At 36.6% G+C, this 14,548-nt stretch overlaps 1 protein-coding gene and 1 pseudogene across 2 annotated transcripts in view; one reads left to right on the top strand and one right to left on the bottom strand.

Annotated features, from left to right (window-relative positions):
• Positions 1–14,548, top strand: part of VWA8 (von Willebrand factor A domain containing 8) — a 331,062-nt gene that overhangs the window by 142,907 nt on the left and 173,607 nt on the right. The window contains exon 21 of the mRNA XM_081127980.1: positions 12,216–12,292. Within this exon, the coding sequence (XP_080984106.1) occupies positions 12,216–12,292 (77 nt within the window). The remainder of the gene's footprint in view (positions 1–12,215; positions 12,293–14,548) is intronic.
• LOC308553525 (large ribosomal subunit protein eL31 pseudogene) lies at positions 932–1,304 on the bottom strand (annotated as a pseudogene). The gene has a single exon. The product of its transcript is annotated as a large ribosomal subunit protein eL31 pseudogene (transcript).

The following is a 14,548-nucleotide window of genomic DNA, read 5'->3' as shown; positions in this document are numbered from 1 at the left end:
TTCCGGAATGTGTACTTTTGCAGTCATAGTAACTCAGGTCCTTCACCAACAGCTTTGAAAACATTCTCTGCTTTATTTGTCAGCGCCTCTCTTTATATTTTACGCACCTTCTCACCTTCACTCTTATTTCCATCTTGTGAAACAAAACAAAAAGAAAAAGACAGGCAAGTGAAGGTGCAGCTGATAGGCAGGTTGAGGGCTGTTGACTCTCAACTCTCATGTGGTAGTGCCACTTGTGTTTTCACTGAAATGCAAAGTGATAACCACCTGGGAGAATGCCTATTTTAATCACATGATTTATTTTGAAAATAAGTGAACCATTTGTAGCAGTTGATCTGGCTCCTTTCCTTTTCTTAGTCTTTCTAAAACATTATATGATGGTTACTCAAAAAAACAAACAAACCAAAAAACAACAACGACACAATTAGAAGTGAAGCTTTGGGGATTAAATATTAACAGAGAAGCCAGAAGTGGGTTATTATAATTATACAATAAAGTGTTAATGAGTGTTCTCTTAATAGAAACTGTCTATAGATAGATATAGCCTACCCAGCCTTCTGACTGCAAAATAGAAACTGGCTGAAGTCCATGAACAAAACTTTTCAACAGTTGAAGTTGTAAATTTAGAGATGTTTTGAAAGATTGCTCTGTTTAACAGTGGCAATTTTTTACAATGAGGAAATTAAAAAGACTAAGAAAGTGTGTTGATTTTGAGAAAGCTCAAGACTTACCATCTTTGGTAAGCCTAATACCACTTTTTCTTTCCATAAAATTCTCTTTTCTGTCAAGATTAGACAAGATTTCATAACTATTTTATTGGGAAGATAAAAACAGTTCCATAAACATCACTTATGGTAAAATGAAGTGGCCCTCATCTTCTTTCGGTGAAATAAAAGTGACTTTTTGGTAGTTTTATAACTTTATTCGGCAATCAGCAGTAGTTCTCATCCACATTAACTGTAGATTTTTTAAAGCGGTGACAGGTATGTAGGTGACCAACATATAGAGCTTATTTGGTGAATCTTCATCCTCATAAGATTTCTGGACAACCGCACCCAAATATAGTATGGGTCATTCCTTATTCCTTTGGCCCAGACAGCTTTGTTGAGCCTGGTGTCACTGTGCCCATCTGGAGTTCCCCTCTCCTTCATGGCAAATTTCCTGATTTCTTTAAGTGCCCTAGGGGCACGCTTCTTGAAGCCCATGGCATGGGTAGGCTTGTGAATGTTGGTGGTGTATTCTGTGGTGACTACCTTGTGGATGGCAGAACCACCCTTCTTGCCACCCTTCTTTGTGGGAGCCATTATGCTGGGCCCAAGTTGGAATGAAAGTAAAATTAATTTTTTTCTCCTTCTAATTTTCTACGTGGGATTTTAGGGCACAGTAAGTACATCTACTTTCCAGTAAGAGAGGCAGAATTGCTACGTGTCAGCCAAAGGGATACGGTGCCTGGAAATTACATGTTTGATGGTTTCTTAGTATATAATGCTGCATATTGTGGAACCACTTTTGTGTGCTGTTACATGCAGTATCTTCCACTTACTGTAATTATAACATGGCATGTACCCTTTCATGCAATTAGAAGTCTCATACTGGCTTTTTGAAAAAAATCATAGCATGACTTTCTATCTATTTTAACTTTACTGAGAGGGTAAAAAGAATATGCCTATTCATTTTACAGTCAGTGGTACTTTCTCTGTCCCAGCTCTGCTCAAGAATAACCTTCCTTCCTTCCTTCCCATATCTTAGTTTCTTTTGATTTGTAGAGCTATATTCTATTTGATATACAAAATACTTATTGTGAATATTTGGGTTATAGAATCAGCCTATAGCAGCATTTTTTTGTTGTTGTTTAAAAACTTTGTACGAATAACTTGTTTTTGTGTAGGAATACTTGAATTTGGAGAGGCAGTTGCATTTTATCAGATATTTAAAGGAAAAATATTTTATCAATGTAGTGCTCAGGTACCCCTTACAAAATAATTATTTTTAAAATATGCAGTATTTTGTTTTAAGAAATGAAAATTTAATAATCTTCAGATAATGATTTTTCTGGTTTCTGATGTTAGGCAGAATTGCAAGACAAGTCATCAAAATGTAATTTATAGTTAATGAGGCACAGTTAATAATTCACAGTCACTTCTACATTGAATATAGTCCAATTGTTTGTCAGGTTTATAAACTTCTTAAACATTTTAGAACCAGCATTTATATCATTTTACCAAATAATAGCTGTCAGTGAAATTTTTATATGTAAGCTCTTCTTGTAGTCCACAGACCATATATTTTGCTCTTACCAGAATTCTAATACACTGTACGGCCCTTATCAGGTGAGAAGTTAGCTCTGGCTGGTTTTCATACAGGATGCCTTCTCTCTCTCTGACTGTTATGTGTGCTTCATGTTTTTATAATACTAATACTTTAGGGACTCTTTTCAGTCCATGGTAATTTCTGATCAGCAGTGAGATAAATGTTAGAAAGCATCTCTTAATTTTAATTTTCTGCTGAAAGTTGAAAGTGGCTCTGCCTTTCCTATCAGATAAAATCTCTTTCTTAGGGAGACATTCAGAATGACCTATGATCTGGCTGCAAACTACTTTTATAATTCCAGTTCTTCCAAATTAGAGTATTTTATGCCCCCTTGGTATACCATGCCCTTTTGCTCCCCCAGCCATTTTTCAGTGTTTACTTCATACAGTGCTCCTTCCCCTCATCTTTGCCTATGAAAATCCTGCCAGTTTTCAAGAGCTCAGATGATTTTTTCTCTCTGAAGGTTTTTATAGTCTTCTCCAAATAGAAATAATATTGTCTTCCTCTGAACTTTTACAATATTTTATCACTATTTTGGTTTAATTTTCTTTTAAAATTGTTCTCATAAGTTTTTTATTCTGTAATTGAATTATAAGTTTCTTATGAGCAAGGATTAAAAATGGTAATATTTGTATGTTTTACAATTTTCAATGTACTTTTTTGATCACCTCATTTAGTTCTACAACCCTTTGAGATAAATATTTTTTTTTATTTTCCACATTTTGCAAATAAGCAGACTAAAGTTCAAATAGGTTTAAATATTTGCTCAAGATCACATGGCTAGTTAATGACAGAGTTAGTACTTAGACCTTAAAAGTTCATGCTTTTGTTTTTCATCAGATCATGCTAATTCTTACACTAGTAATAACAACAATGAGAACAATAACAGTACTAATATTTAATGGCTAACTTATGTTAAGTGCTTTACATACAGAGTACAGGGCATTTAATTTTTTTTATTATGAAAATTTTTAAATACTACAAAATTTTGAGTACAACTCTCTTGTACTCATCACAAAAATTATCAACATTTTATACATCTTGTTTTATCTGTTCCCCCAACACTTTTTAAATATGTCATCTTGCCCGGCCGGGCGTGGCTCAGCGGTTGAGCGTTGACCTAGGATCCAGGCGATCAGGGTTCGATTCCCGGTCAGGGCACATGCCCGGATTGCGGGCTCGATCAATGACTCTCTCATCATTGATGTTTCTATCTCTCTTTCTCCCTCTCCTTTCCTCTCTCTGAAATCAATAAAGATATATATTAAATATGTCATCTTTTAATACATCTTTACATAATGTATTTTTGTTATAAATATCTCAGAATTTCCCTCTAATATAACTATTCTCTTATATAACTAATATAATTAAAATGTAACTAATATATTTCTCTCTAATAATAATTCTATTATTACACCTAACAATCAACATCGAAACAAAACTTGATAACTACATTTAATTAATGTCCCTCCCAAGCCCCTTTGAAAGAGATGAGATATACTGTCCTGGTCTCTTTATCCAGAGAGGCATTGGCCAATTTTTAAGAGTAGAAACATTTTATTCAGAATTATACCAATATTGATAAACTTCAGATGAGGAAATATGTTCTAGAGTAAATTTCATTAAGTCAATTCAAGTTCTTGATTAATTTACACTAGGAAATTAAACCATATTATTTTTTTCCAGTCTAGAAATAATTGCTTTATTTCCTAATTTTCATAGCCTTTGATTTTGAAATCTTTTATATATTATGAAAATCAGTAAACATATATTGGTTGCCAACTAAGTAGGACTCCATGCACATTGTTACTATATAATTCTATATAATGTTACTGTGGAATTCTTTGTATCTCATTTCATCTATTAATTCCAGGCTTCTTATGACCAGAAACTTAGTTTTTTTCTTCTAGTACAAGTTTAGTAAATGTTTGTTGAATTGTTTAATATTGAAATACTGTGAATATTTTATTGCCAAAATTAAAGAATGTGTGAATTTTGCTAATTAATGATTTAAACTGAGCCCTGGCAGATTGCTGTGGTACAACATCAGAAATATACCATGTTGCTATGCCAGCATAATTGTCTAATATCTATGGAGGTGCTGAACAGTTTGTTCTGAAATTTTCTTGCTTGTGTCCCCAGCTGGTAGTGGCAGCAGGGAATTTGATAACTAAGTGGGCTGTACTTGTAGCTCCAGCAGCCTGGGAATCCCAAGGCTATGAAATATTTGGTTTTATCAAGTATAATGACATTCATCTTTGTTTATATTATTTTGTGTTTCTTCTCAAACCCCTTGCTTAGTGAGTTTGTCTGAATTATAATCTGGAAATTCTTTGCCATTCTGCCATATCCTCTACCAATTAGTTTGTCCACCCAGTGTTTCTTAGTGAATATTTTTCTTGCATTTATTTGGAATTGGTATTTTGTTTTTGCAGATCCCACCCCACCCCCTATATTTGTCATGGCTGTTTTGTTCATACCTAACACCAAACTACTCAAAAATATATCTTTGCCATTTATAGCAACATGTTATTTCAACAGGAAATAGCAGGGATGTGGATTTTATTATTCCTGCTTAAAAAGGAGGTTATGACTTTGGCAGGAAGCTTTATAAGTAAGTGTGTTTTAGAGCCATGCAAAATAGAAGTGCAATTGAAATGTATGTCTTCTAGTTTGACTTCTGGGTACTGTTTTTGGCTCTGTTTTCAAGGGAACCCATTTATGCAAATGTTTAGAATTCTTTATTATTTGGTTTTAATATTTTTTTTTCAGATTACATAAATAATGCATGTTCAATGAGATAATTTGGAAAATAAGAAATTTCCAGTGATCATATAGCAGCAATCGCTTATTTATAGGATTAAAAACTATTAGAATCAGATAATGTTTAGAGATCAGGTTGTCTAGGGCCTCTATTTAAATGAGCAAATCTGGGCTCAGATGGTGGTAGAAACTCCACCTGAGACAGATTAAACAGAGATCATAGGCCAAGCCTCCTAACTAGTAGTATAGTAAGTATATTTTCAGGCTAGTTTTAAGCAAAGAATGGGAAGGCTCAACATTTGATGGGGATTTTAAACTTAAAAGCAGTTGCAATTTATTTCTCATGATTCTACTATAATATTAGCTTCTTCATTAAAAAAAATTAATTTATCTTTATTGTTGAAAATATTACAGATGTCCCCTTTTTTCTCCATTCACCCCCTCTACGTACCCCACCCCCCAGACCTTCACCATACTATTTTCTGTGTCCATGGGTTATGTATACCTGCATATAAGTTCTTTGATTAATCTCTCCCCACCCAATCCCCCACCCCCACCTTTCCACTGAGATTTGTCACTCTGTTCCATGCTTCTGTGTCTCTGGATCTGTTTTGTTCATCAGTTTATTTTGTTCATTAGATTCCACATATGAGTGAGAACATGTACTTGTCTTTCTCTGACTGGCTTATTTTGCTTAGCCTAATACTCTCCAGGTCCCTCCATGCTGTCTCAAAGGGTAAGAGATCCTTCTTTTTTACAGTTGCATAGTATTCCATGGTGTAAATGTCCCACCGCTTTTTTATCCACTCATCTACTGATGGGCACTTGGGCTGTTTCCAGATCTTAGCTATTGTAAATTGTGCTGCTATGAACATAGGGGTGCATATATTCTTTCTGGTTGGTGTTTTTGGTTTCTTAAGAAATATTCCTAGAAGTGAGATAACTGGGTTAAATGGCAGTTCCAGTTTTAATTTTTTGAGGACCCTCCATACTGTTTTTCATAGTGGCTTCATCAGTCTGCACTCCCACCAGCAGTGTACCAGGGTTCCCCTTTCTCCACATCCTCACTAGCGCTTGTCATTTTTTTTTTTTCTTAAACATATCTTTATTGATTTCAAAGAGAGGAAGGGAGAGGGAGGGAGAGAGTCAAAACATCAGTGATGAGAGAGCCATCATTGTTCAGCTGCCTCCTGCATGCCCTTGACTGGGGATAGAGCCTGCAACCCAGGCATGTGCCCTGACCAGGAATCGAGCCTTGATCTCCTGGATCTTAGGTTAATGCTCAACCACTGAGCCACACCTGACCGGGCAGCACTTGTCACTTGTTGATGGTAGCCATTCTGACAGGTGTGAAGTGAGATACCTCATTGTTGTTTTAATTTGCATCTCTCTGATGATTAGTGACTTTGAGCTTTTTTTTTCCTATGTCTCTTGGCCATCTGTATGTCCTCTTTGGAGAAATATCTATACCCTCTGCCCATTTTTTAATTGAGTTGTCTTCCTTTTGTTAAGTTGTATGAGGTCTTTATATATTTTGGAAATTAACCCCTTATCAGATTATCATTGGCACATATGTTCTTCCATACACTGGCCTCACTTGTTAATGACATTTATATAGTAGCTTTTCTAAAAAGGAAAAATGCACAAACATCTCTAAATATTAAACAAACTGATCTAACTCTCTTAAAGCTATATTAAAGAATTAGGAGGAACTGGAAGGAAGGCCCAAAGCTAAGACATTTCAGAGACATGAGGGAAAGCTGAACATTGGCTATTGCAAACCTTCACTTGGAGTCCATTTAAAATATTACTACCCAAGAAAAGATGCAGCTTGACTTCCTCACTGTTCCCCTCCTAATGCTAATTACCATGCAAGAAATTCCCGGACATGTATTTTAGGCTATTTTATAACCTTGGAGTGACCGATTTTTGACTGTGACATCAGTTCAGTGTGGCTACCTCCTAACATTCTGTTTTGCAATATGGTGAAACAGAAAGTAGCTCAGTCTGTTGACTCAGAATGGATTTGCCTCCAAAATCCCATTGTGTATAGGGTTCTTAACTGCTTAGAACTTAAATTTGTTTCTCTCCAAAGTAGGTACATTACCTCCCATTAACATGACTGGCATGAGGATTCAAGTAATTAAGCACTGAAAGTATGTGTATGTGGAGAGCAAAGGGCTCCGTAAACGTTAGTTTTATTTTTGTTTGATAAATGGGAGCAGAACTGTCCTGGAAGAGGTTTCTACCTCCTGTAGTAAGAGCAAATTGCATGACTTCTCTTTCCTTTTCTTCCCTCCATTCCTCAAATTTTAATAGTTCTGACCTGTAGGTCATATGTGAGTCATCAGTAATAGGAACATGAATAGGGGGACAGTCCTGGCCTCAAGGAGTGTCTTCTTGCCGAGGCACTTGACACATTACTAGAGCACAGCGTGGTGAGTGCTCTAAGAGACCATGGTTTAGGAACTCAAAGGAGGGAACCATCCTGGTCCTCAGATTTGAAGGAGAGAGGACAAAGCAAGAGTTAGGCAAAGCTTCAGAGAAGCAGGAACATTTCATTAGAACACTAGGGGAAGATGACAGATACATGGGGAAGGGTGGGCTCTTATGGTTAGAAGACAGTGTGAGCAGAGACGTACAAGTGCAAAGGCTTGGAAACAGTGGCTGGTTAGGAACGTGCTTGAGCGAGCCTTGCAGTGGCTGGCAGAGCAGGCTTGCATGCTTATCTGCTGTGGTGGAGATCCTTCAACTTTTAAGTCCCGGGACTTAAAATTCCATTCCTAGGCTCCTTTGCTCTTTGCCCGCTTTCCATTCCCCATTAGCCCTTTCCTGCTCTCCTCCTTGCACTTTCTCCCCCCTGACAGGATGCGGATAGTTTCCCAAGTTCCGTATTTTCTTCTTATCCAGGAAGACAAGTCCATAAACCCTTTTTGTCTAAAGGATTTTACTGCTAATCTCTCTAAGGAAACAGGGCAACTAAAATAGTAAGCCTGAGGAAGCTATAAGAGTCCCAGACTTCAAAGTTCTTGAAGTCAGTCTCACATCTTTTCTCTCACAGGAACTGGAAGCATGTTTACGTCCTGTCCTCAGTGGGATTCCTGTCGGTGGGGCTCACCACATCCCCTGTTCTCCTAACCCTGCACTTAAAGGGCCATCTGACTCCTACTTTTGTGGCGGTCCTTCTTTCCAGTACGAGGAACACAGTGGGACAGAACAGTCATTGATAAGTGCCAGTGTCATGAGACAATTTCTAGCTTTTAGGATCTCTCATTATACAGGTCCCTTTTCCCTTTAAAATTTTCACTCACTAAATATTATCTTCAATGTGAGTAAATAATGATGTAAAAACTATTTCATGCTAATTTTTATTAAAGAATGCAGATTGCATATACAGAATAATGACTAGTAAGTATAAATAAATAGGCACAGCAACAGAATAAAAATGGAAGCAGATTTGTTTTAGCAGTTGCACATTGGGAAGTATTTTTTTCCCTAAATTTCCCAGGGAGAAAAAAGATAGTATCTTATCTTTCCATTATAAGAGATAATGGAAAGACAAGATACTATTTATGTATTTATTCAGTTAAAGAAATCCTGAGGTTTTCTGTTTTAGGTAAACACTATGATTGGAAAGAGCAGATTGCTATAACTGTTTCATTTTGCTCAGGATATTTACAGAAATTCCTTCCTAGGTAATGCTTTTAGCATTTCCTTGAAGGAACTATAAAAGCTTTAAAAGTTAAGTCTGAAATGACCTGATGAGTTCTCTATTTTAGAAAAATAACTTAAATTGTGGGCTGGCCTGTCCTGAGTCTGGAGGCAGGAGACCAAACAAGGACCCTTTCTAGGAGTCTGAGCAAGAAGACTGGTGCCCTTGAGTAGTGATGATGAATTGGAGAAGAGGGAGCAGATATGGGAAACAGGCACTTCTAAGTAAATATGTCCAAAATTAAACTGCCTTTTTTTTTAAACAACAACAACAACAACAATTAGACTTCCCTCTCCTACACAGCAAATTCACTTCTCCTCCCCTATTTCATGTGTCAGTAAATGGTACCACCTTCCACCCTATGTTCAAGACCAAAACTTTGACTTCTCCATCTGCTCATCCCCACATCCAGCCCATCACCAAGTCCTGCTAGTTCTTTTCCCTAAATGTCTCTTAAATCTATTTATCTCTGCTCCTTTGTTTAAACCACCACTGTCTCCTGCCTGAATTTTTAAAGGAGTTTCCAAACTGCCTTCCTTTGCTTTCATTCTTGCTCTCTACCAGACCATTCTACCAGAGTGACTTTCCAAAATGAAAATCTGAGCCTATTACTTCTCTACCTCACTGGCTTCTTGGTGCTTTTAGGAAACGGTCCAAACTCTTTTGAGTGGTTTGTAAGACTTTGCCAGAGCTGGATTCTGCCTCCTGTTCTAGCCTTGTTTCTTACCAGCTACAGCAACTCTTCTCGTGGAATGCCCTTTTCATAATCTTCATAGCACTGGCTGCTTGTCATTCAGATCTTAGCCTAAAAGTTAGCAAAGGCAGGGTCTTCACTTCTAAATCATTAAATCACCACCTAGTTAGTATCACCTCTCCCAATCTTAATTGTCTGTAGAGAACTTACCACTTTTTGATAATTTTCTTATTTATTTAGTTAGCTAGTTATCTAATTATATCTTGCTACCTTTCTACCTACTTTTAAAATTTACCTGTCAATCTGTCTCCACACTTCTGGAATAGAAGCTCCATAAGGGCAGAAACCTTATCTTTTTGTTCACTCTTACCCCAGCTGACACATGCATGCCAGCATTCAAAAAATATTTGACTGGCTAGGCCTGGCTCAGTGGTTGAGCATCGACCTAGGATCCAGGAGATCGGGGTTCGATTCCCGGTCAGGGCACATGCCTGGGTTGCAGGCTCGATCCCCAGTCAGGGGCGTGCAGGAGGCAGCCGATCAGTGACTCTCTCATCATTGATGTTTCTCTCTCCCCCTCTCCCTTCCTCTCTCTGAAATCAATAAAGATGTATTTAAAGAAAAAAAAAAGTATAGTATTTGGAAAAAAAAAAAATTTTTTTTATGTTGAATGAATAAGTAATTGGTCTCCTGATACTAGTCTCTCCACTTGTCAGTATATTTTGCATGTTACTGTCATACTGATCTTCTTTAAACATTGATTTCATTGTGTGTCTCCCTGATTCAAAGATGCACAACATATTTTAATTGCCTGCTACTGTCTGTGCATGCTTCATACCTCTGTCTTATTTATTAAGTAGTTGGTAATTATTCCAGTGCCCTTAATCTCTCTTGTGTCTATCATCTTGTGGCATAGTTAATAGACCAAAGAGAAGAAAGAGATTTTAAAGCTATTGGAACTTACATCACGTAAGTTTACAGCTGCTTATTTACACTGGTGGCTTTTCCTTTGGGCTCCAGGGATATAAGTCTTGCCTTCCCTTGAGAATTTTGAGGGACACATTCTCATATTCCCTTTGAAAATTTGTGTTGGAGGAACTGTCACAGTGTTAGGACAAGATGATGCTCAGTAAATACCCACTCAGTCTTTGGTGCTTGTATATTGCCTCTCTTCACCAGATATGTAGTAGAAATACCAGTAGTAATACCTGCTTCCCTTCACTGGGTTTCTGTTCTTGCTACCATACTTTTCCCTTATCTGCTTAATTATTTTTATAGGATGAATTCCTAGAAGTGGAGAAAGAGATTATTCAAGGCCGGGGTTACCTAAACCAATTACAAATCGAAAGAAATATAATCCATAACGTTGGGACTAAAAGGAGCCTCAGAAAGAGACAGACCTGTATTTGTATACCGGCTCCGCGATGATTAGCTGTGTAGCCATGAGCATATTGCTTAACTTTTCTGAGCTTTGGTTTCTTGATGTGTGAGGTTGGAGTGATCATAATACCTACCTCATGGAACTGTTATGATGATTAAATGAAATAACATGAAAATGCTTAACACAGAGCTTGGCACAGTATAAGAAATCAGTGTGCTACTTATTTTCCACTCCTGTTCTTCCCACACAGATCACTTGTTAAAATATTTATATCTCGTTAGTGGAATATTCCACCTCTAAGTGAAAACTATTACTTATTTATTTATTTATTAGCTTTTTAAATTAAATTGATTGGGGTGACATTAACAAGATTATTTAGGTTTCAAGTGTACATTTCTATGGTACATCATCTGTATATTGCATTGTGTGCCCACCACCCAAAGTCAAATCTTCCTTCACCATATATTTGACCGCCTTTACCCTTAAAATGGGGAAATAGCGTGGGAGTGGGTTCCATTTTTGACAGTCTGTTTTCTACAAAAGGACAGCAACTGAGCATTAGTAAGTGGTAAGGAGATGAGGGTGTTTGTAGGAAGAACACATATAGTTGAGACTTAGTAATAAACCCTGGTTACAGTTTTAGGTTTCCAAGGTTTTAAAGAATTAGAAAGTGGGATAAAAGGAGAAGTGAGTATTTGAGTAAAACAGAAGTACAGTATTACCTCTTCCTGCACCTGAAAACTGTACTTCTGAAGAACTGATTAGAAGAAATCATTGTTTTTACATTAACTTGATCACCTTTGATTCCATTCTTCAAATCCGAAATAGTCAACACTCTGCTGCAATGTTGCTGCTTCAGTGGAAAATTATAGAAAAGAAAAAAAAAATGTAGAAGGCTAAAATTACTTATGTATTTTTTAAATGAGAAGAGTTTAGAAATAGTTTATTTAGAAGTAAATTTTAAAAACCCTATGTCATAGAAGTTGTGCTGTGTATGTTTGCCCGTTTGATTTTCATTAACAACAGCTAAAACAGTACAACTTTGAGGAAATAGGTTTTGGTAGAAAAAATTCTTGTGGTTTGTTTTACCTCCAGACAAAAATTTCTTCTTCTTTTTTTTTTTTTTTAAGTGAAATAAGCCAGTCAGAGAAAGACAAGTACCATATGATATCACTCATATGTGGAATCTAATGAACAAAATGAACTAACAAGCAAAATAGAGACAGACTCAGAGAGAGCAGGCTAACAACCTGGGGTGAGGGGGCAGTGTGGCTGCTTGAGGGGTTGGTGGAGAGATTGAGGGGAAAACAAAGAAAAAAAATTATTTTTGTTTAAAGCTTTCTGTATAATTACAGGGAGTAGGAAAAAACAAGATTGTTGACAGATTTCTTCACCTGCTCAATAGACCCCGAGAATATATCCAACTGCACAGGTAAGAGGAAAAGATCCATACCTCTTAAAGATCTGGTTTAATCATTTAGTTTTACCTCAGTACAACTTAAAAATACTTTTTTAAAGTTCCATTTTATAAACCAGTTTCATTTCTGTTCCTCCTGCTCTTATCTCTCCTCTCCTTAAAAGGTAATAAAACCATGCAAAATTTATTTTTAAAGTGACTAATGCTTTGTAAACATGAATTAATAGATATTTTGTGGACAGAGAGTGATGAACATTATATTCTAGGAACAGATTTCATCAACATAAAGGCTCTTAAATTGGAAGAAAAATATGTACTCTAACAGGAAGCAAAATAGCCCACAAGGGAAACAATAAACTGTGAATCCCAGGTATGAGATAAGGAACTCAAAAATATGGAAGAAGTAAGTTAGCTTCTTTGCTTTCCTTGAAAACACTTTGTGGGTTATCTAAATTTGTGTGATCATAATTCTGGTTTAGGGATAGTTTTTAATCAAATAGATTTGTAGACATGAATTGATTTTAGATTTATCAGTGAACCTATTCCGACTCTTTCAAAAATAAAATATAAGCAAGTCAAGAGAGGGAGGTGGGGAGGGAGGGAAAGAAAATGAGGGGAGAAGGGAGGGAGGAGGTGAGAGAGAAGGAAATTAAGGAACATACCAAGTAATACACAACTTAAAACTAGATTAAATTGTTACCGTTTTAAGCCCAGGAGATAAACATTTTTGTGTAGTGGAAAGAACATTGGATTGAATTACAAGAATTGTTTTCTTGTTTGGGTTCTTTCACAAATAATTATGTGTTTTTGAAAGAAAATTGTAGGAGAAAAGAAGGCAGAATTAGTGGGCCAAAAGAGAAGAGAACCAAAGTAAAGTTGAAGGATGGTCAAAACCTCCCTTTGGGGATTTATACCTCTGTCTGCGAAGGAGTAACAGGTACCAGATTAGTCCTACCACAGTAAAGATTCACAAACACTGGGAAAAGAACAACTCCCAAGGATAGCTATGAGCTAAACAACCACCATAACTCCCACACTGTTAGGCGCCTGCATTAAACACTCCTGGTATTCAGAATAAAAGCTACTCGACACCCACCCTTACAGAGTTTAAAAATAAGCCTTGAATAAACAAGGATTCTTTCTTTTCTTTATATTTTATTTTTTAAATAATTTTTTTACTTTATTGTTGAGACCATTACAGATGTCCCCCTTTTAATCCACTGATCCCCTCCACCCCACATCCATACCACCCCCAGGCCCTCCCCACACCAATGTCCGTGTCCATGGGCTATGCCCATAAACATACAAGTTCCCTGATTAATCTCTCCTCACCCACACCCCCCTCCCCACCTTCCCTCTGAGATCCCCTCAGTTTGTTCCAAGCTTCTATGTCTCTGGATCCACTTTGTTCATCAGTTTATTTTGTTTATTATATTCCACATATAAGTGAGATCATTTGGTACTTGTCTTTCCCTGACCGGCTTATTTCACTTAGCATAATACTTTCTAGTTCCCTCCATGCTGTTCCAAAGGCTAAAAGGTCCTTCCTCTTTACAGCTGCATAGTATTCCATGGTGTAAATGGGCCACAGCTTTTTTATCCACTCATCTACTGATGGGCACTTGGGCTCTTTCCAGATCTTAGCTATTGTAAATTGTGCTACTATGAACATAGGGGTGCATAAGTTCTTTTCGATTGGTGTTTGGGGTTCCTTAGGATATATTCCTAATGTTATTTAGAAGTTTTTCTCATATGAAATGACTTTGTATGAGTTTTTCTCATACAAGATTAACTGCTTAGCTGAACAAACTTAACCTTGAATGAAGGAAGACTATAAAATCCAAACGTTCAACAACATAGTATTCATAATGTTAAGCATTCAATAGAAAATTACTAGATGTACAAAGAAGTGAGAAAATTGGTTAATAGAAATAGACCCTAAAAATGATAGCTAATGGAATTATCAGATGAAGACTATAATATATTGCCATGAATATGTTTAAGTATTTAGACTTTGAATTTCTTCAACCTGATAAATGGCATCTATGAAAAACCTACTACTAACTTATATTTAATGGTGAAAAACTAGATGCTTTCCTCCTGTGATTCTGGAAAAGACAAGGATAAGCAGAATTATACTGGAGGTCCTCGCCAGTGCAGTAAGGCAAGAAAAAGTAATAAATGGCATACATGCTGAAGGGGAAGAAGTAAAACTGTCTCTTTTTAGAGATGACATGATTGTGTGTATAGAAAATCCTAAGAAATCTACAC

Source organism: Miniopterus schreibersii (assembly GCF_964146895.1).
Source record: "Miniopterus schreibersii genome assembly, chromosome: 2".
NCBI lineage: Eukaryota > Metazoa > Chordata > Mammalia > Chiroptera > Miniopteridae > Miniopterus > Miniopterus schreibersii.
The sequence above is the reverse complement of the archived record's forward strand: the minus strand, read 5'-3'. Positions and strand labels throughout refer to the sequence as shown.